The sequence below is a fragment of the Hemibagrus wyckioides genome, linkage group LG04 (genome assembly GCF_019097595.1).
Source record: "Hemibagrus wyckioides isolate EC202008001 linkage group LG04, SWU_Hwy_1.0, whole genome shotgun sequence".
NCBI classification, from domain to species: Eukaryota; Metazoa; Chordata; class Actinopteri; order Siluriformes; family Bagridae; genus Hemibagrus; species Hemibagrus wyckioides.
In genome coordinates, this window is record NC_080713.1 from 26,084,490 (window position 1) to 26,106,374 (window position 21,885).

General features: G+C 41.1%; 1 protein-coding gene across 2 annotated transcripts in view; it reads right to left on the minus strand.

Annotated features, from left to right (window-relative positions):
- Positions 1-21,731, minus strand: part of LOC131351851 (leucine-rich repeat-containing protein 49) — a 43,918-nt gene extending 22,187 nt beyond the window's left edge. Inside the window, exons 1-10 of one of the 2 annotated variants that reach the window (XM_058387503.1) lie at positions 21,329-21,731; positions 20,060-20,128; positions 19,866-19,938; positions 19,540-19,731; positions 17,834-17,936; positions 15,604-15,807; positions 12,903-12,969; positions 10,278-10,421; positions 4,911-4,972; positions 3,135-3,282 (exon numbers count right to left, since the gene is read on the minus strand). In XM_058387503.1, coding sequence (XP_058243486.1) covers positions 3,135-3,282; positions 4,911-4,972; positions 10,278-10,421; positions 12,903-12,969; positions 15,604-15,807; positions 17,834-17,936; positions 19,540-19,731; positions 19,866-19,938; positions 20,060-20,128; positions 21,329-21,385 — 1,119 coding nt within the window. In that variant the 5' untranslated portion in view covers positions 21,386-21,731. Of the gene's footprint in view, positions 1-3,134; positions 3,283-4,910; positions 4,973-10,277; positions 10,422-12,902; positions 12,970-15,603; positions 15,808-17,833; positions 17,961-19,539; positions 19,732-19,865; positions 19,939-20,059; positions 20,129-21,328 lie in introns of both variants that reach the window. The other variant, XM_058387502.1, reaches the window with a different exon arrangement.
- Positions 21,732-21,885: the final 154 nt, after the last annotated feature.

Sequence of the window (21,885 nt, forward strand, 5' to 3'; positions counted from 1 at the left end):
ATCCCTCAGCACGAGATCCCCGCAGGCCAAGGCAATAACATCTGCAGAGGGATATAGTATGATCTGAAACACTCCTCCTTAGGAACAGTCTGGAACTTGCTCCGTGTGACACAGAGAAGTGTGGGTGGACCACTAGAGCAGCTCAGGTAGAGGAAATGATCAAGCTGAGCCAGATTTCCCTTTCACAACACAGGCTACACTACACCAGTCACTCCTGATTAACGGGGAATCCCAACAAGATTTCCACTTCTTCACAGTTTGCTGATCTGCCAGAGCATGCTGCATGCTGAGCTGCGTTATTAACAGATAATATAGGTCCTGTAAGTAATCAGTGAGTAAGGAGTAAGTAATAAATAAGCAATAAGTGTATAAGAAATAATAGTAAGTAATAATAATGAGTAATAAGTATGTAATAGTTAATACGTATCTGAAAGTTGGGTCATGTCAGCTTGTTAGTTAGAGCAAAATATTTCACTACTCATCCAAGCTCCTTCTTCAGCTAAGTAATAAGTATGTAATAAGTACCTTATATGTAAATAAGTGAAAAGTAAATAAGCAATAAGTATGTACTAAGTACCAAGAAAGTAATACATGAAATTAGTAATAAGCAAGTAAGTAAGAAGTAAGAAATAAGAACTAATAAGGAAATAAGGTACTAATAAATAAGTAAATAAGCAATAAGTAAGAAGTGAGTAAGAAGTATTAAGTGCGTAAGAAGTAATAAGTAAGTAATAATAAGTTAGTAATAAGTAATAGGTATGTAATTGGTTATAAGTGTGTTATATCTGGAAGTTGGGTCAGGTCAACTGTACTCCTTTCTAGTCAGAGCAAAACATTTCACTACTCATCCAGGCAGCTTCTTCAGTATGTAATAAGTAAGTACTAAGCAACTAAGTAAAAAGAATGTAATAAGTATGTAATAAGTAAGTAAGTAAGTAATAAGTAAGTATTAGTAGTACATAAGTTTGTAAGTAATAAGTATGTAATAAGTTAGTAAGTAATAAGTATTAGTAGTATATAAGTTAGAAAGTAATAAGTATGTAATAAGTAATAAGTAAGTAAGTAATAAGTAATAAGTATGCAATTAGTAATACGTAAGTAATAAGTATGTAATAAGTAAGTAATAAGTAATAAATATGTAATTAGTAATACATAAGTAATAAGTATGTAATAAGCAATAAGTAAGTAAGTAATAAGTATTAGTAGTACATAAGTTAATAAGTAATAAGTATGTAATTAGTAATAAGTAATAAGTAAGTAATTAATAATAAATAAGTAATAAGTAAGTAATAAGTATGTAATAAGTAAGTAATAAGGAAGTATTAGTAGTAGATAAGTTAATAAGTAAGTAATAAGTATGTAATAAGTAAGTAAGTAATAAGTATTAGTAGTACATGTTAGTAAGTAATAAGTATGTAATAAGTATGTAATTAGTAAGTAATAAGTATGTAATAAGTAATAAGGAAGTATTAGTACTAGATAAGTTAATAAGTAATAAGTAAATAATAAGTAAGCAATAAGTAAGTATTAGTAGTACATAAGTTAGTAAGTAAGTAATAAGTATGTAATAAATAATAAGTAAGTAATAAGTAAGGAATAAGTAATTAATAAGGAGGTAAGGTACTAATAAGAAAGTAGTTACAATTAAAATTTAATGCTAAATCGTTAAAAATGTAAAATACTATTCCCTACAGATGTTTTCATTTTCTCCTTTCTGCGTCAAATAATAATAATTTTTTATTGAAATTTAACCATTTCTAATAACACAACAACAATAATATAATTATACTTGATGTAAATAATAGTATATGAGGTGATTTGATGTTTTTGTGTCTAAAAGCAATACACATTGTTGGTAAAAGCATGATGAGCTGCTCCAGACCATGCCCCTTTCCTGTTCTCAGTTTCAGAAAGCTAATTTTAATCGTTTTGGTTTAATTGTCACTTTTCTGACACATAATTAAGGCTAACTAGACTAAAGCAGTGTGTGTAATTCCTCTGTACTGTTTAATTAAGCCTGGCCCGAGGCGGCAGCTCTGAGATCGGATAGTCACTACACACTCTGCAGCGTCTCTCCGCATCGGCTGATCTTTATGGAAAAGACACGTGGAACGGTAAGAATGACTTCTTAATGAGTTTCGCAAGTGTCTGATGCTTCCACTGATTTCTCTCTGAAAGAGCAATTAGATAGATAGAGACAGAGGCTGGATGGGTTCAGGAGTGTAGAAGATAAATGATGGTGAAGCGACCGTGCCAGGATTATTCTGGAAAACTGTGGAAGGGCAGTGTGTCTGTGGTAGAATGGTAGAATACAGGGTGCCATGGGCATAGTGTGTGTGTGTGTGTGTGTGTGTGTGTGTGTGTGTGTGTAAAATTAAGTACATGCTCAGACTTGGACACTCATTGCTGCAAAGCCTCTGGATACAACATGCACAAATCTAGACCATCAACACACACACACACACACAAAAATCAAACAGACAAACTGTATTTAACACACTCACAGCACAGCCTCTTGCTGAGACAACCCCAAATATTCCTATCTAATCAGCCATGACTAAAGTGTGCTTACTTGGCACTAATGCTGCTTACAGTGAAGCTAATAGCTACAGTTTAACACTTTGCAAGCTTTATGTTCAAATTATTGCACGTTCATCCTAAAAGGTTTTATTTCACTTGATAACATCATTTGTACCTAAATAACAAATTAGTATTAAAAAGTAATACATCCAAATGTTACAAAAAAAACCCTAGAATAATATGATTATCTGAATCACTAGTACTGTAAAACCCCGCCTTCAATCATTAGGCCACGCCTCCTAAACTCTGAAGCTTCAGAATGAAAGCTCTGAAACTAGAGACTCCTTCCATCAATGTTTAATGGGCATCTAAAAAAAGCTTTACTATATCAACATTTTTCTGTTTTAAATAATGTCTTTCTTAATTTGTTTATTATCAGATCATATGGCTGAACTGTTACTATAGCAACACCCAGAATGACTGTCAGAATTGTTGTTACAGAAAACTAATCAACCATTCAATAGATCTGAGAATTCAACAGCGCTGAGACCAGTACAGCCTAGCAAAGAGACTGCCATGTAGACACGCACACACACACACACACACACTCTTACTGTGATGCGCTTCATGTCCAGCAGCCGGAGTGGAAGCACGCAGCGCAGCACGTTCTGTTTGTAGCATGACTCCTGAGCTACAGGGTTTCCATCCAGGGTGAGCTCACTCAGAGAGCACGAGTCTCCCAGACAGGCCAGCTCATCAAAACTACACACACACACACACACACACACACACACACAATCAGAAATGTCATGTTGTATCAACAGTCACTGACATTCTTACATACTTTACTATACAGTATGTATAATGTAACCTTAACATGATCTATCCCCGTATTATTCACATAATAATCCCATTAAATAGAGAAGAGAAGAGCCTGAAACACAGCTGCAGACTTTCATATTCATCTCTCTCTCTCTCTCTCTCTCTCACAGGCCACAGCAGTATGAATAAATCATCAGCCTGAACCTTTTAACCATTTGGAATCATATGTGCTCTCTGCAGGCCTGCTCATGTCGGACCCTCACCCCCTTCATCACCTTGTGCATCACATCCTCCATCACCCTATCATCTCCTTCTCCATCACCACATCACATACACTATCACATTCTCTATCACCCCATCACCCAAGCATCACCTCCTCCATCACCCCTCCACCTTCTCCCCTATCCTCCATTACCCCATCCCCTCCTCTATTACCCTATCAACTCCTCCATCAACTCCTTCAACCACTCCATCTCCTCCTCCATCCTCCATTAGTCCATCCACACTTTTTTTCACTTTTCCTCTATTACCCCTTCACCTCCTCCATCACCCCATCCATTTCTCCTCCTCCATTACCCCTTCACCCCCTCCATCACGCCTCCATCTCCTCCTACATCCTCCAATACCCCATCCACACTTTTCCACTTTTCCTCTATTACCCCTTTAGTCCCTCCATTACCTCATCACCTCCTCCATCTCCTCCTCCATTACCTCTTCACCCCACCATCACCCCTCCATCTCCTCCTCCATTACCCCTTCACCCCTCCATCACCCCCTCCATCTCCTCCTACATTACATCATCACCCGTTCCATTACCCCTTCATCTCCTTCATCACCCCTCCATCTCCATCCTCCATTACCACATCGCCCCCTCCATCACCCCTCTATCTCCTCCTCCATTACCCCATCACCTCCTCTATCACCCTAGCAACTCCTTCATCACCCCCTCCATCTCCTCCTCCATTAACCCATCACCCCCTCCTTCTCCTCCTCCATTAACCCATCACCCCTCCATCACCCCTCCATCCCCTCCTCCATTACCCCTCCATCTTCTCCTCCATTCTCTATTTCACCATCACTTCTATTACTACATCATCTCCTCCATTAACCCAATCACCTCCACCTTCACCTCCTCTATCACACTTTTCCAGTGTCATGAACAGACAGATTCACTTTTTGACTGTGCCTCTCTCTCCCCTCTCTACCTCTCTCTCCCTCTCTCTGCTCGGCTGGAGGTGGACGCATGACACGGCAAAAACCAGGACAAAGGATTTCAGAGTAAAGAAACAGGACATGCAGAGCTGCACACATACATAGAGAAAGAGAGAGAGAGAGAGAGAGAGAGAGAGATACTTACATATTTATATATACACTTATGAATATATGCACAACTTCCTTAGCAACTGCAGCATCTACAGACTGATTTATCTACAGACTGATAGCAGAATTATCAGGTAATGTAGCATCAGTCCTCATGCGTGGGCAGGGCAAAAAAAAAGATGTCTACCTCAGCACTTTTTGTTGAGTCCTGGAAAGGAGAGGGTTAATGCAGCCGCACTTTCTCTTACCTGCTGATGCTGTTAGCGCTGAGGAAGAGACGCTGGAGACAGGGCAGCTGGTCCACCTCCGTCTACTCAGAGAGAGAGAGAGAGAAAGAGAAAATGAGGGATGAGGAGGAATGAGAAAGAAAGAGGGATGCTGCAGAATCCCTTGTGAAGCTGTGAGCTTTTACCATTCGTCCAGTCACCTTGCAGCGCCGGCAAACTGCTCCATCCGGCCAGCGCACACGCATGCGCACATGCGTAAACACACACACAGACTGCTGCGGCTGCTTGGGGAGGGGTGTGAACACAGTGCAGGAGAGGAGGAGGAGGGAGAGGGGAGATAGAGAGAAGAAGAGAAAGGGGGATAATGCAGAGGAGATGCTCACACACGGCTAGCAGAGATGGTCCAGCTGGTGACGTTTGCAACGGAAGAGCTAATGAGGGGGGATGTGTTTTGTGATTATCCTGTGTGTGTGTGGATGTAGAGTCAATGTGTGTGTGTGTGTGTGTGAGAGAGAGAGACAGAACAATGGAGGGAGGGGGAAATTGGGGAAAGGGAGGGAAGCAGAGTGGATGAAGGGAAAAGTCTGTGACTGGCAGATGAGGACAGGGCCAGGCGGCAATGTCACAGAGGGCAACATTTGTGATTTCTCACGTGAGTGTGTATGTGGTGAGTGTGCGTGTGTGTGCCTGTGTGTATGTTCAACACACACAATCTCTATAGTATCATTTCTTGAGTCAGCACTTTGTGGTGAAATCTGGCAAGTTGCCTTTAACGCCTCTAACAATGCCAACATTCAGTACTGCACTCTTCCCGGGTGGTTATAATGCTCACAGGCAGGCGTGTACACACTCAGACGAGTGCCCTCTTGCCTGCTTGTATTATAATTATGTTTTATTTAGCCTCTGGGGATGCGCCACTGTCCAAGATCTACTTTAGCGAGGCACAGATGGCTCAGCCCTCGCAATACAGATAGTAAAAGAGTAAAAGTCATCGATTTTCAGACACGCTGGGATTCTCTCTTTGCGGCAAAACGTCCCAATCAATGGGATTCGGTGTGGAGCAATGGAAAAGCGTTCGCCCTGACATGGGTTCGATTCCCGTCAATACCAGAGCCATCCATGCCGGGAGACAAGACAGCAAAATTAGCTGGGTCTGAAGGATGGCATACTCTCTCTCTCTCTCTCATGTCAATCACAGCAACTCTGGCCAATCGTAAGCATCTGTGAGCTCATATATTGCTGAATTGGCTACTCTATCTATCTATCTATCTATCTATCTATCTATCTATCTATCTATCTATCTATCTATCTATCTATCTATCTATCTATCTATCTATCTATCTATCTATCTATCTATCTATCTATCGTCTTTGTTATGAGAGACTTACAAATACATCGGCTATTTTAAACACTGTAGAATATCATACAGATACAAGTCAAGAGTTTCAGAGAACTGAGAGTCAGAGTGAGAGAGAATGAACTGACCGGTACAAGCTGACAGGAAGCCCGGGATATAGGAGCTCAAATAATCACTTTTTACAACCGTGGTGAGCAGAAAAGCAACTCAGAACACATTGAGGAGGATGAGCTACAACAGAGGATCATACTGACTTCCAGTCCTGGCAGTGAAGAACAAAATTCTGAGGCTACAGTGGTCAACAGAATGAATCCATGGATCCAGCTTGTCTTGTCTGCTGGTTGTGGGGTAATGGTTTGAGGAATGTTCTCTTAGCACACTTTGAGCATTGTTTGAATGCCACAATCCGAGCGTTGTGGCTGACCGCGATTTAATAGCCACGTGTCCTTTAGTGACACGTGTGTCCTCTATTGCAATTTAATAGAATTATAATGGCTACTTCCAGCATAATAACTTAATAGTCATCTAAAAACTGATTGCATGAACACTTGAAGAGCTTCCCCGGTGACCTGAAACCAATCTCTCACAGCATGAGTTATTTTTCTTCTTCTTCCCATTATGATTATCATTACTTTTATTGTTATTATTATGCATTATTAGTACGTCATTCATACTAAAGTGCTCATTGAGTAAATATTCAATGTCTGAGGCACTAGATACTTTATTTACGCTTGACTCGGACGCGTTCGTTCTAGAAATGTCATCACCAGACCGCATTCAGCTGACTGCTTATGGGATATTTATTTCAGCTCCTGCTGGAAATCCTATCAACAACCCAGGAAAGGGAAAACTGCATCTGTGATTAACATTCATAACATCTTTATTACTGCCTGCTCCTGGATGAAGGTGAAAACTTCTTAAAAACCTACAGCACCAACGGTCCATACTCGGGTGTCCGAGTCGGGGCAGTGCGGCTGTGTAATGGGCATGAGGTCCTCTAGAGCTGTGTGTGTTCTGTTACATAAATAGATTTATCGATTACACAAGAAGACACGCGTGTCTAAAGGACGTGACACTACAGTAGACTCTAACACAGTATGAGCACCACACACACACACACACACACACACACACACACACACACACACCCTCAGCATGTTTTAGAAGGCTCTCAAAAAATATATTCTATGGAATTAGTTATGTCGTAGTGATGTATAAATCTCAGCTCAGACATCGGAGATGAAAGAAAGAGCCCAGTGCATCTATCCAGCTGTCTTTCTTTTTCATTTCCTGAATGGCTGTGTCTATATTTAGCAACACACGATGACATCATCACTCAGCTGATGTGGCGCTGGCCGACTACTCACCAATCCTGAGAAAGACACCCGGACAGACAAACACAGACGACGTTGTGTCGAGAGTGAAATCATCCTGAATGATAGTCCTTACATCAAATAGAGCTCATCAGTACAAGTGCACTCTCTCTCTCTCTCTCTCTCTCTCTCTGTATGACTACTCAGTCGAATCCCATCATTCTGCACATCAGAAATGCTCTGCTGCCTCTTTAAGAGGGAAGAGAAGAAGCAAGACAGCTGTGACATGTTCATGTGAAATGATTTTCTTCACATGTCCCCTGTGAGGGTGAGAGTGCTCGGGCCTGACAAAGTTCTGATTAGCAGGCCAGAATCTTTCCCACTGAACCACTGTGGCATCATTTCAGTGAGGGCACGGCTTTCTGTACTGATCAACGTGGCTTATTTAAACTAGATGATAAACTGCTGAAAAGGGAAACTGTAAGTGTAGTGCTAAGACAATTAAACTGATGCAAGACAGAGAGAACACAACAATCTCTCTGGACCACATTAGTTCTGTTTACAGAGGAATACACCCATCAGGCATAACATTATGACCAGTGAGAGGTGAAGTGAATAACATTGATGATCTCCTCATCATGGCACCTGTTAGTGGGTGGGATATATTAGGCAGCAAGTCAACATTTTGTCCTCAGAGTTGATGTGTTAGAAGCAGGAAAAATGGACAAGCGTAAGGATTTGAGCGAGTTTGACGAAGGGCCAAATTGTGATGGCTAGACCACTGGATCAGAGCATCTCCAAAACTGCAGCTCTTGTGGGGTGTTCCCGGTCTGCAGTGGTCAGTATCTATCAAAAGTATCTATTCGATCCAACAGACGAGCTACTGTTGCTCAAATTGCTGAAGAAGTTAACGCTGGTTCTGATAGAAAGGTGTCAGAATACACAGTGCATTACAGTTTGTTGTGTATTTGGCTGCATAGCTGCAGACCAGTCAGGGTGCCCATGCTGACCCCTGTGCAGCAGAGCTGGTTGTTTTCCTATAACATCACTTCCTGAAGTGTTTTATTCTTTACGTATTGACCAGGACTCCAGTGAGAAACCAGTGTGACGGTGTGTGAGAAAAAAAACATATAATCTAGTAGAATGATAAATACACTGCAGTACGATAACACTGTCTTCATCACTGTGCTAATTATAAAGCAGGGCCAGAAAATCTCTCTCTGTCTCTTTGAAAGGTTTAGAGATACAGGGTTTAGGACCAGGTTTGTAAGTCCCCATATCCTCTAAGCACTGTATCTAAGGATTTACAGCTACTCAAGCATAATTTACTACCACATAACAAGTAATAAAACATCTGAGATTAAAATTCATAAGCCTTATTCTCCACACAGCCAAAGCCAGCATTTAACACAGAGAGATAAACAAAAAGGAGCACAACGTATCCGAAATACAGGATAGAGACTGGAAACAAAGGAAACTCAAAGATGAATGTGTGCAAACACAAAGCAGTAATCATAAAAAAAAACCATGGTGCTTTTGCTTGAGCAGACAGAAAGAAAGCAGTTTCCCAGGGTTTCTTTTCATCACTGTACACAACATGGCCAGAGAAATGTATTCTCTATTCAAGACAGGGAGAGATTACAGAAGCTGCGGTTCAAAGCAGCTAATGCAAAAAAGTTAGGGAGAAAACATCAGAATATCTGAATATCAGGGTATCTGTACATGGTTTATAGGCACAGCTTTATTAAAGGGTTCTATCTGGAATTTTGTGAAAGGGAAACCCTCTGTTGTAGGGTTCTACGTAGAACCCTAAAGAATTTCCTGACAGAGAGATGGTGCTAAACTGCTTCATGACATTCAAATAAAGAAAGAGCTAAAATGAACAAAAACATTTTACTTTAATTCATTTTTTATTATATGTTATTATAGTCATATGCTATGTATTAGCAAAATCCCATCTAGTAATCATCTAGTAAAGTCAAAAATGAATATAATTGCACAAATTGCACGAGTATTTTCTATTGTAAGATAAACCAATCAGGCATCAGGCAGAGACGAAGGGACAAATTGTGATGGCTAGACCACTGGATCAGAGCATCTCCAAAACTGCAGCTCTTGTGGGGTGTTCCCGGTCTGCAGTGGTCAGTATCTATCAAAAGTGGTCCAAGGAAGGAACAGTGGTGAACCGGCGACAGGGTCATGGGCGGCCAAGGCTCATTGATGCACGTGGGGAGAGAAAGCTGGTCCGTGTGATCCGATCCAACAGACGAGCTACTGTTGCTCAGATTGCTGAAGAAGTTAATGCTGGTTCTGATAGAAAGGTGTCAGAATACACAGTGCAGGACGGGTCAGGGCTGTTTTGGCGGCAAAAGGAGGACCAACACAATATTAGGCAGGTGGTCATAATGTTATGCCTGATCAGTGTATATGCATGGTGCTATTCTCAGAAGAATCAGACCTCAGACAGTGCAAAAAATATGAAATGTGTTTTTCTGCATCTCTCATACATTTATATGTTTGATTTATTAAGGAACTCCTCGCTGTCAGCTCTCTCTCTCTCTCTGAGCTCGGATTGGATTTTGCTTCAGTTGAATAAAATCGTCTGCTAAATGAATAATATATCAAGCGAATGAAACTCCCTCATCCCCGAATGTCAGTAGATATAAAGCAGAAATATGGCACAGCATGTGAGAGTGTTATTGTTTTTTCGGTACTCACTACAGAGGAGATGTGGTTGTTCCTGAGGTCAAGCTCGATCAGAGATTCCAGGCCCTGCAGGTTCTCCACCCTGGAAATGCAGTTCCCTGCCAAGTTCAGCACTCGGAGTTCTGCTAGGTGACTCACGTTCTCGATCCTACTGATCTACGAGCAGAAAAGTTGGAGCATGAACAGAACACGTGACTCGTCTAAATGTTTACATAACATCTGCATATTGCTATTTTTTCATTCAAATATCTGTATTATTCTTATTTCACTGTTTTTAAACGCTTTGACAGCGATGAACAAAATCTGATCTGTGGTCAGCATTTTCTATCCCATAATCCATTTCAGGTTTTGGGCTTGTCTTTATAGGCAGTGGTCTAGACGCTACTGGAAAACCTTGTCTTGGACACTTTTCTCCAAGAAAAATCATTCAACCGTGGAGATGTGAACCACATGCAAGCACTTTTAATAATTTCCAAATATGAACATCTCCGCATTTAGAGCTCCAAAGAGCGTCTCAGACATAGTTCATTTCATAAACACCCGCATAAAATGTTACCACATGTGACACAAGGAAAACATGAGATGCGCCAAGTAGTGCATTAAATCATTCTGTACCCTGACAACCACGGTCTCCAAAACAACCCTGGTTACACCGATCTGTAATACAAGCTGGTCTGATGTTTGAATCAGCCGCCGCTTGTGGATTGCAGAATACGTACAGATTGTGGTCGGTAACTGGAGATTATTTAGATGTTAAAGAGACCTCCTTAGGAGAGTATCACTTTTAGTCAAATAATAATATCCTTATTGTCAGTGAAGGAACGTTCCTTTTTTTCGGAGGAGAAAATTAAATGATTCATCCGTTATGAATTCAATGCAACAAGCTGATTCATCAGCGTCAGGCGGGTTAGGATTCACCCAGGAGGTGTTTACTACTGATAGAAGAAAGGCCTGGGGGAATTTTTATGCATTGAACAGAAATAAACTAGACTTCTTTTAGAGGCAACTTTATGGGGAACAGAGAGACAGACAGATGGAGAGGGAAGGTGGGGGGGGAGCACTAATCTAATGAGAGATGATGGGTGCAGGATTACTAGATGACGTTAGAGAGAGAGAGAGAGAGAGAGAGAGAGGGCACTGTAACCCAGCAGTGTAATGGAAGGATAATGACCAGCTCTAGTGGACAGAAGAACATCACAGCAGCTCCCACATAACAGGAGAAACTTGGGACTAAAGCACAGAAAGAGAGATGAAGGGATGATATGTGCAAAAAATAGACAGAGAGAAAGAAAGTATATGAAGAGAAGAACAGAAAACACATGAAACTGGAAGACAGTATGTAGACAGTCAAAGCTATTCTCCTTTTGAAGAGAACTGAAGCCTTTATTATCACCATACATACATTACAGCACAATGGAATTCTTTTCTTCGCATATCCCAGTAGGGGTCAGAGCACAGGGGCAGCTATGATACAGTGCCCCTGGAGCAGAGAGCTCGATTGCCCAACAGTGGAGCTTGGTGGTGCCGGGGCTTGAACCCCGATCCTTCAGTCAACAACCCAGAGCCTTAACCACTGAAGCCACCACTGCCACTTCCTCCACACTTCTTCTACTGCCTCGAGATGGCTTCTTCTTCCTCCACACGATCATGTCACTACCTAATTATTATTCTCCAGAATTATTGGCACCCTTGGTAAAAAAACAAAACAAAAAAAACACTAAAAACTCTAAGTGATCCTAGGAGAGAATGGATAGACACAGATTCGGGACTGAAGAGATTCAGAATATTTTGTACTTTTTCACTGCAAGATTTGGAAAAGAAGTTTATTTCTGGAAGTGGAAATGTTTAAATATAAAGACACTGCTTCTCTAATTCTAAATCTAATTATATCTAAACTATGCTTCAGCTTGGCATCAATATCAACTGATACTGAAGGTGTTGCTCTGTACTCTAAAAGAAATGTGGTATTTTGCCATATCTCTTTTCAAAATATATATTTTCTTATATTTCTTAGAATTCTCTCATACTGTCAGTTTAATATAATTTAATCCCATTTTTTCCATAACCCAAGGTGCCAATAATTCTGGAGTACCTGACTGCACAATAATCCTGCTATTGATAATCCAATCTGTATGCACAATATTAAAAAGCATTAAATGTACACCTTGTTTATCTATAATTGTCTAAGAATTTCTGAGCCATTAATCAGAAAAACTGGATTAATTTATTTTAAAGCCCAGCCATTACTGCTCTTCTTGGCTGATTCCGAAGGAAGGAACTCCTGCGTGGAGCTTGTCAACGCTGAGCCAACCAGCCATTATACATAATCAGAAGTGATGAAATGAAATAGCCCACTGCTGCTTGGAGCTTTTAATCTGAGAGGCTGTTCTGGGTTCAGCCCGGTTATGTCGCCTCTGCTGGAACGCTCAGCATGCAAACACTTCCTCACGGCACGACATCACTTCCGAGCAGCCGATCGGCACTCCCCTGCTCGAGCAGCATCCGGGAAGACCGAGACTAAACTCACTAAATGTCACACATTCAGACTGGCAGCAGGTGGAACATCAGGCTGGAACATTCTGGTGGTGAAATGAATCCAGCTTAGAGGCTTTGATAAAGGACTTGATAATTTGATACCTGGTTTTCGTGCAAGTCCAGAACATCGAGTTTCGTCAGGTTGTCCAGACCGAATATCCTCTGCATTCTGAAAGAACAAAAAGCAAACAAGCTCAAATGCATCACATGTCTTTCTTCAAGTTGTCTGGAAATCTGCTGTATATCACTGTAGCTATCCATTTTTCTGGAAATGTACAGTATATGGCAAAAAGTATGTGAACCCCTGACCATCACACTTATATGTGTGAGCCTTAACCACTTGAGGCACCACTGGGTTGTTGATTGCCAAGCTGCCACTGTTGGGCAATTGAGCAAGGCCTTTGACCCTCCCTGCTCCAGAGGCGCTGTACTCTCTGACCCCAACTTCCTCAGCTGGGATATGGGAAGAAAAGAATTCCACTGTGCTGTAATGTATGTGTGGCGAAAAAAAAAGGCTTCTATGTGGTTCTTCTCCAAACTTTTGTCACACAGTTACAAGCATGCAACTGTATGCTGGAGCGTTAAAATTTCCCTTCACTCAAACCTGCTCCAGCATGACGATGCTCCTGTGCACAAAACACACAGCTCTGTGAAGACGAGGTGTGTGAAGGTTGGACTGGAAGAACTGGAGTGTCCTACACAGCACAGAGCACTGCCTCTATCTCAACCCCACTGAACGCCTTTAGGATGAACTGGAACACCGACTCAACCCCAGACTCTTACATCACCGGTGTCTGATCTCACTAATGCTTTTGTAGCTGAATGAACACTAATCCCCAGTCACGCTTCAACATCTAGTGGAAATCCTTTCCAGAAGAGCTGATTATAACAGCAAAGGAGGAATAAATCAGGAATCGGTACATTCAATGAGCATATATGGGTGTTATGGTCATAATATAATGCACTATAGTGAAAAGTATGAAGTAGTATGAAGATTACCTACACATTTTCTTTTTTTTAAACTTAATCAGAATTTTAGAAGTGTAGACGTTTCTATGTGCTTGAGATTCATGCAAAAGAGAACCCTGTTTCAGTAGAAAATGTCAAAATTTGACCAAGGAAAGGGTTTTGGAATGCAGAGTTAGAAAAACAAGCACAGATGGAGTCAGTACACTGGCATTCAGAGGTCGGAAGGCTGCTGTGCCTCGACAGGACTGTCCTTTGTATGAAGGGTGTAGATGGGAGAAGCCTTTCAATGGGGAGGAAATGCCGGCAGAAACTTAACACTACTGCATGCTTTCGTTATAAGGCATAGCTGGCAGCTTAGTGGCACAGATAGAACAAGGTCTCAGTTTGTAGCCCCGGAGGCAAAGGGCAGACCTGTGCAATTAGATCTCCGTGGCATTTAACGGCAATTAGGTAAAGCCTTCAAAGCGAGGCGAAGAAGAGTGTCGGTTCTTGATTGAAGCGAGGTTCAGTCAGGGGTTAAGTGGACTGTAAATCACACCTAAATTATTTATAACATAATGCTTGATGTGGGACATGAGAATTGTATTACTCCACCCTTCGATTAGTGAAGAACAGGAGGAAGAGTACGGTTATGAACAAGCTAAAACGCTCACACTAATCAACAGGAGAGAGATGCTGTTTATGTGAAAGCTTTTCTACGATCGAAAGCAGGGGTGTCAACTCATCTTCAGCAGCAGCATATCATGTGGAAGAGGTTTTGACCTCTGACTAGGAAACTCAGCTCAGAATTAAAGTGAGTCTCGGAAAGCTGGGACTAACAGGATGTCAAATCAACATGGCTGCTTACGGCATCGACGGCAAACAAAGCAGCACTGGTTACTGCTGTTAATGACTTATACTGTATTTACAATTATTTCTTTAGAACCATCAACATACAGACATATTTGCTTGTTAAATCTGTAACACTGACTCGGGTTACAGCTTCGAGGAGGTGGACCTCACTCCTATCGCTAATGTTAGCCGCCAATAACAAAAGCTGGACATGGAGGCGTCCAGGTTTTTGTCCATTTAGTACTATTTGAGGTGGGAAATTTCCCACTTACGAGTTATGTCAAAGCAAGCATTAGTCCAATGTCAAAAAGGAACAGCATGGAGTAGACCAGTAAAGTCAGTCATGTGTTCATTTATCATTCTGGTACATTCTGAATGCATAAACAAAAACAAAATAAAACGGATGCACAAAAAAATAATACATAAATATGAGAAAGCTTGCAAAATATAAATATATAAAAGTGAAGAAAAATAGCTGTCACTAGCTGATTATCAGTCAGTAGCTGAGTTTATGGCCCTGATTTTAATTGCTCTATTTTGCCTCCTAGTGGAAAAACAGAGAAACTCACTTCAGCTAAAGCTCACTAGATCATGTTAATTGGATTCTAAATCCATTTGGTGGACCGAATAAGAATCGGGCATTAATCGAATGATTGACCCCCTGCTTTAAAGAGTCAATACCAGCGGTCTTTATGTGGTTATTAGAGAAAAAGGAGGCTCCAGACAGGGTGGACATGCACCACACTCACACACAACTTCTGTTAGTTAGCTTGGCTGGGGATTAAACTCTGGTGCACCATCACAGTAATCCTTATTAATACCTCAGGTCTATACACCTACATCTAATATTGAAGTGTGTGTGGAAGGAGGGAGAAGGAGAGTATGTATTGGGAGATTTATAGAGTTATCTAAATATTCAAAGCAAAGACAGCTATGTACTGAACAGTGAGTAACTTTACATACTGAACAGGAAGCATAATAAAAGTGTCCTGCATATACACACCTGTTCTTCCCGAGCATGAGCACCCGGAGGGAGCTGAGTGGTGATACGGCCGACATGTCCATCAAGCGGTTGTTGTAGACGTCAAGGAAGATGAGGTGTCGCAGGTGAGCCAGGTGTGGGAGGTGAGAGATGTGGTTGTGCTGCAGGTTGAGGAAGCGTAGCTTATTCATCCCATCCAGATTGGGGCATTGCATCAGGCCACGACTACACACACACACACACACATTCTCAATACATTGAGGTGACGTAGTAGTGACTAAAAACAGCATATTGTATAACATGGGCCTTTGATTTAATATGTTATGGAACGTTTACATTCATAAAGATGGACTCCACTTAATGATGGTTATGGTATATCTGTGCTGCCCAACCACTGACCCCAGTTACTCAATTGCTCAATTGTAGGAATGAGAAGTCGCTCTGGATAATGGGGGTCTGCCAAATGCTGTAAATGTAAATCACTATGGTTTAATTCTATTGTCTCACTCAGGGTAAAATATTGCCAAGTTAAGTATTTCCTTGCAAAAAAAAAAAAAAAAACACTGAATACTTAAAAACCACCCACTGAAACAGGTCTGAGTAACACTGAGTTAAAGGAACTGGAATCTATTGACTTTCGGCTTTGGACTGAGTAGAAGAAATCCCTTTGTTTCAATTAAAGGTCATTGAACGTTCCAGGAACTTTGCTGCCCCCTTTTGGCTCATTATTGAGTTTCACGGATCATTAACTAATAAGTCTGGATTGAGTGTTTACTTCTGTGGCACTAGAGAATTGCAGGAGATGTATTATTTCCTTTATCACCTATAAAGCACTTGATTGACCTCATAAAAAGCTTAGAACACCAGAGGAATTGATATGCATGGTGTGAATGAACCAAAAAAAAAAGCAATTCATGTCAGCATGGTGGCTTAGTGGTTAGCACTGTCGCTGCACAGCAAGAAGGTCTTGGGTTTGGATCCCGGGTTCGAACAGGCAGGGGCCTTTCTGTGTGGAGTTTGCATGTTCTCCTCTGGTTTCCTCCCACAGTCCAAAATGTACATTAGGTTGAGGGGTAATTCTAAATCGCCCATAGGAGTGAGTGTGACGGACTGGTGACCTGTCCAGGGTGTACCCCTGCCTTTCGCCCAATGTGTGCTGGGATAAGCTCCAGCAGATCCCTGTGACCCTAATTAGGAATAAAGCGGGTATAGACAATGGATGGATGTATACACAAATCTATAATAATGACAGTAGAGACAGGACGTTTATCATGCACATAATTCGCTTCTGAAGATTTTTCTCATCTGTTACAATGGTCATTAAACAGGATTTAAGTTAAGAATAAAACATCGCCAATTAATATAATTGAAAAACAAGGTAGTGTGACATGGACTGATGTAAATAGCACGCCATTTATTTTCCTATGGCTGCCTTTTTTTGGAGTGTTTTATTCCTCTTTTACTGCACCAACCTGCAGACAATAAGTTTTTATTTATTAAAAAAACACTATATATTTTTGTCTATTAAAAGCTACATTAAATGTGAAGGAATGCCGAAAAGGTCAATTTCCTGTTTTCATCGGAATCATTGTTTTTCTGTCTCTAAAAATCAATAAGACAAATAAACACAGGTACAGCTTTACCTTAGACTCTTACACTGGAGACTAAATCCATAGATGTTAAACATCTCTTCAAGAAAAGCATCATCTTATCAATGATTATATGTTTTTTCTTCTTCTTAAATAACACAGTTAGATTAAGGTTGAGCGTCTGCCAAACATGTCCCCGTGTTGCTGTTACTATAGAAACGATAAGGTTTTGGGATGAGTGCATTAATATAAAGCTTCATGGATTCACAGAAACCTTTCTCAGAGCTGTACTTATCTTATTACACGCTTTTTATCTGCCATGTTTATATCTGTACCGTGTCACTGAAAGACCATTACGAATAAAAGTCTATTATTATTATTATTTTATGTGAGCTGCAGTACCACCTCTGCCGTCACTCTATATAATTATACCTCCATTTGCGATGTCTGTAATATGTTTTTGTCCTTAATATTTGTATAGAAGTGTCCGTTAGTTCACCATGTGTCTCTCTTCTGCACTTTAGTATCGTGACTGCGTCTAGACGTACGTGGTAGCCGTATGGCGGTCTGTGTGTTACACGTGTGAGCTGAGCTGAATGATAAATGGGGTGTGAGCTGAGTGTCTGTGAGAAACGCACGTCTAAGTGAAATGCACAACCTACTGGTTGAGGTCCAGTCTGTCCAGTACGACATGATAATCATTCCTACAGCAGAAGGCCACGGGAAAACCTGGAGCAGATCTGTCACTCGGTGCCACTGGATCACCTGGAGGATGAGACGTCACAATGTCTTTCCACACACACACACACACACACACACACGGGAGCAGAGAGGGTTAAGGGCCTTGCTCAATTACCCAACAGTGGAGCTTGGTGGTGGTTGAACCCTGATCCTCCGATCAACAACCCAGAGCCTTAACCACTTGAGCCACCACTGCCCCAGCTCAGCACCACTGCAGGGCAGAGCTTTACCCACTTGTGGTAAGCACTACCACTTGGTTGAAGCACCTTTTGATCTGATTACACCACTCAGTGTTTTTGGTTAAGAGTCTATCAGCGTGTAGCATCTTGATTTCCCTCTTCTCTCTCTTTCTTGTAAAAATGTTCAAAATTGTGCAGGTATCACATTGCAGCTCGATTCAGGTCACCCCACAGATTTTTAGATGGATTTAAGCTTGTGCTCTGGCTAGAGCACTGAAAAACACTGATCTGGTTAATCTGTTCGTTTTATACCCACTGTTAATGTGTGTTAAACTGCTGAACCAGTGAATCTGATTAGTAGTGGAGGTAGCAGAGCTGAAGATGTTGAGGTTCTCTTTGGGAGTGACACGGTTGGACAGGATTAGGAACGAGTACATCAGAGGGACGGCTCATGTTGGACGTTTGGGGGCCAAAGTTAGGGAGGCCAGATTAAGATGGTTTGGACATGTTCAGAGGAGGGAGAGTGAGTATATTGGTAGGAGAATGTTGGACATGGAGCTGCCAGGCAGGAGGCAAAGAGGAGGGCCAAAGAGGATGGAATAAATGAGGATATGAAGCTAGTGGGTGCAAGTGTTGAGGATGCAGAAGATAGGGATAGGTGGAGAGAGATGATTCGCTGTGGAGACCCCTGAAGGGAAAAGCCGAAAGAAGAAGAAGAAGAAGAAGATTGTTTCGTCTTACATGGTGACTTGAATGATCAAAATCAAATAAAACATGTAATTGATTGGTGACATTTTCTGTGAGGAGAAATTGTTTCAAGGATATTTTCTTTACAACACTCTGAAATGAGGCTGAAACTTTAGGTTTTCCACCACAGGAAAGTCCTCAAGACAGTTTCTTAATTTTTTTAATTCATTTCTAGTGAGAGAAAAAAGAAAGTTTAATGAGGAAATGATTGCGTCTTCCTGCTAAAGGACTAACTTCTTTTCTCACTGTTACATAACATTAAATGAGGGAATGTACAATGTGTTGTAATTTAATATAAAAATTGTAATCAGTGTCAGTTTGCTGTGGTCTAAAACATGTCAGGATGCTGGATTGTGTAGTTGCACCACACCACACTGTTTCTGATTGTTTTTCCTATATAAGTATCTAACAGTGATTTACTCCTTACTTATGACATATACCAAGTATAATTGCTATAATAAAAGTAAAATTGCTCCAAGCAAACCCATAATATAGTTACAGAATTTTTTCTACATAAACGGTGTATAATATAGGATGTGTTTGTGAAGTAGGTTATCATGAGATTCTCTGAAATCAGGAACTATTCCTATATTGAGCAATTCAGTTCTAATGCATGTTACACAGGAGGACTAGCTCTGTCAGTTTCCAGAAAAAGTGTTTTATTTTTATTTATTTATTTATTTATTTTCACACACTCTCACCGACTGTGTTTAAGACGACGTGGGTCTTGCTGTGCTTGTTGGTGAGATCTGCACTGGGTTTGACTCTCTTTGCTTTCCCCCTCTTCAGAGGTGATGGATGGGACATCAGAGCACGCTCTGCCCCGGTGAACTCTTTCGCAAACGCCAGTACTGGAGTATGAAGGGTTTTTCCATACATAGCCAACCTGCAATCTGCACAAAGGACGTGTGTTAGGAAAGGGTAAAGTGGAAAACCACCTCTTACATGCAACACCAGCAGTGCTTGAGAAGAATTTAATAAGGGTGTGTTAATGCAGCCAGTGGTTATAGTGCCGGCTTGCTAATACCTTGCCTCGCTGGATTAGCCCTCAGAACGTCCATGTTGGGTTTGCTGAGGTCTTTTGGCAACCGTATATCAAGCTGTGAAGTAAATAAAGGGGTGTGTAAACCAAGGACGAGATTTATCTGTGATTAATATTAACCACAGCCTTGCTCACAGCCTAGATAACAGTGATAGAGAACAGCACACGCATCTACTTACAGGCCTGGGTATGACTCTCTCTGGCAGTAAGGATTTCACTGCTGCTAAATGCGTCTTGTAGCTGTTTACCTGTAGAAAGAAAAGCATGGTCAGATACACCTGCATACAAGTATTCTGTTACTAGAAATTGTTAATAGCATAACAACAGCCTGTATTTAACCCTTGTGTTCTGTTCGGTCAGTGTAAAGTTTTACTTAAAGCAGAAAAAAGCACTTTTTCCTACATGAAACTTTCCGTGCTTGGCTGAATCCCTTTACTGGAACATTGCGAATGTAGTTTTTAGTGCTATACCAGCCATTTATATCGGTTATACGTGTTCCATTTTGTCCTGAGATTACAAACAAGATAAAATATCATAATGTTTGTACAAAAATGAAACATCCTGGTGAATTCACTCTGATACATTAACTAGACACACTATATCGCCAAAAGTTTTGGAACTCCCCTGCAAAATCATTGAATTCAGGTGATGTTTTTCAGGGGTTGGCCTCAGCCCCTCAGTTCCAGTGAAAGGAACTCTTAATGCTTCAGCATTAAGACATTTTGGACGCCTTGAATTTCACGCACCCAAATTTACGGGAACAGTTTGGGGATGACCCCTTCCTGTTCCAACATGACTGCACCAGTGCACTAATCAAGCTCCATAAAGACACGGATGAGTGAGTTTGGTGTGGAGGAACTTCATCTCAACCTGATAGAACACCTTTGGGATGAATTAGAGTGGAGACCGCGAGCCAGACCTTCTCGTCCGACATCAGTGCCTGACCTCACGAATGGTTCCACACTCCTAAACTAAGAAACGAATGAACCTGAATTGGAGGGGCGTCCCAAAACTTTTCGCAATATAGTGTATGTCTTATTAACACTCACACCTGTTGGCTCAGGCATGAGGAGTGGTTTGTGTGTCTTTACAGCTTTCCAAAAAACACATAAGTTTGGACATTTCAAAGAGTATCCTCTAACACAAAGTCAAAGTCAATAAAACCCCTAAACAGTATGACTATTGTTAAACACTCGGGTGCCTAAATTAGTAGGGTTTTATGGGTGGAGAGCATGTACTGAAGCCTCATTGTTTCGGGAGAAGAAAAAGAGCATGTGGGAATAATTGGCACCAACAGTAGAGTGGTGAGATGATGCCGGCTTGTTGCTCATATTGTTCATTTCTGTCCCTCTGACTCAGATTTTTTGACTCATGTTCAGCACTTTGACACCTGCTGCCGTTTTCTTCCCTGCCCTTTTGTTTGTTTGTTTCTTTCTTTCTTTCTTTACCGTGGGTGTAAGAAATTGTCCTTGGGCGTCGCGTCCCTGCTGTTTATGAGCCCTCATGTCCACTGAAAAATAAAGGAAATAATGTCACCGAGTGAGTTTATTTAATTATTTGTTCGCTCTGGAGTCGTGTTCATTGTAATCGTGTAGCTAAATACATCATTTCAGGTAAAATTATGGCTAAAAAAAAAAAAGCCTCGGCGTTTTAATCACAGCAGCGCTTCTGTTTATTTACATTTCGCCTCCTTAGTAACCATTATTTATGTATTAGTTACGGTCGCTTCCTGTGTCACCTGGAAAATGGTCCGAATAGAAATAACGGACACAAGAGATGGTTCCAAGCGGATTTCTGTTTCGTATTTACGACTGCAAAGCCAGTGAGGTTTATTATTTTTATTTGTTTTGTTTTGTTTTGTTTTGTTTGTAGTGAGTGTATTTAAATAAGTCTGATTATATATCTAAAAATGACTCTAAACATCTTTACATGATGTACCGGTATTTCCAGTCGTACCGTGTCCTATTGTTCAGTTCATTTGATGGTATAGCAAGTCATCCTGCCA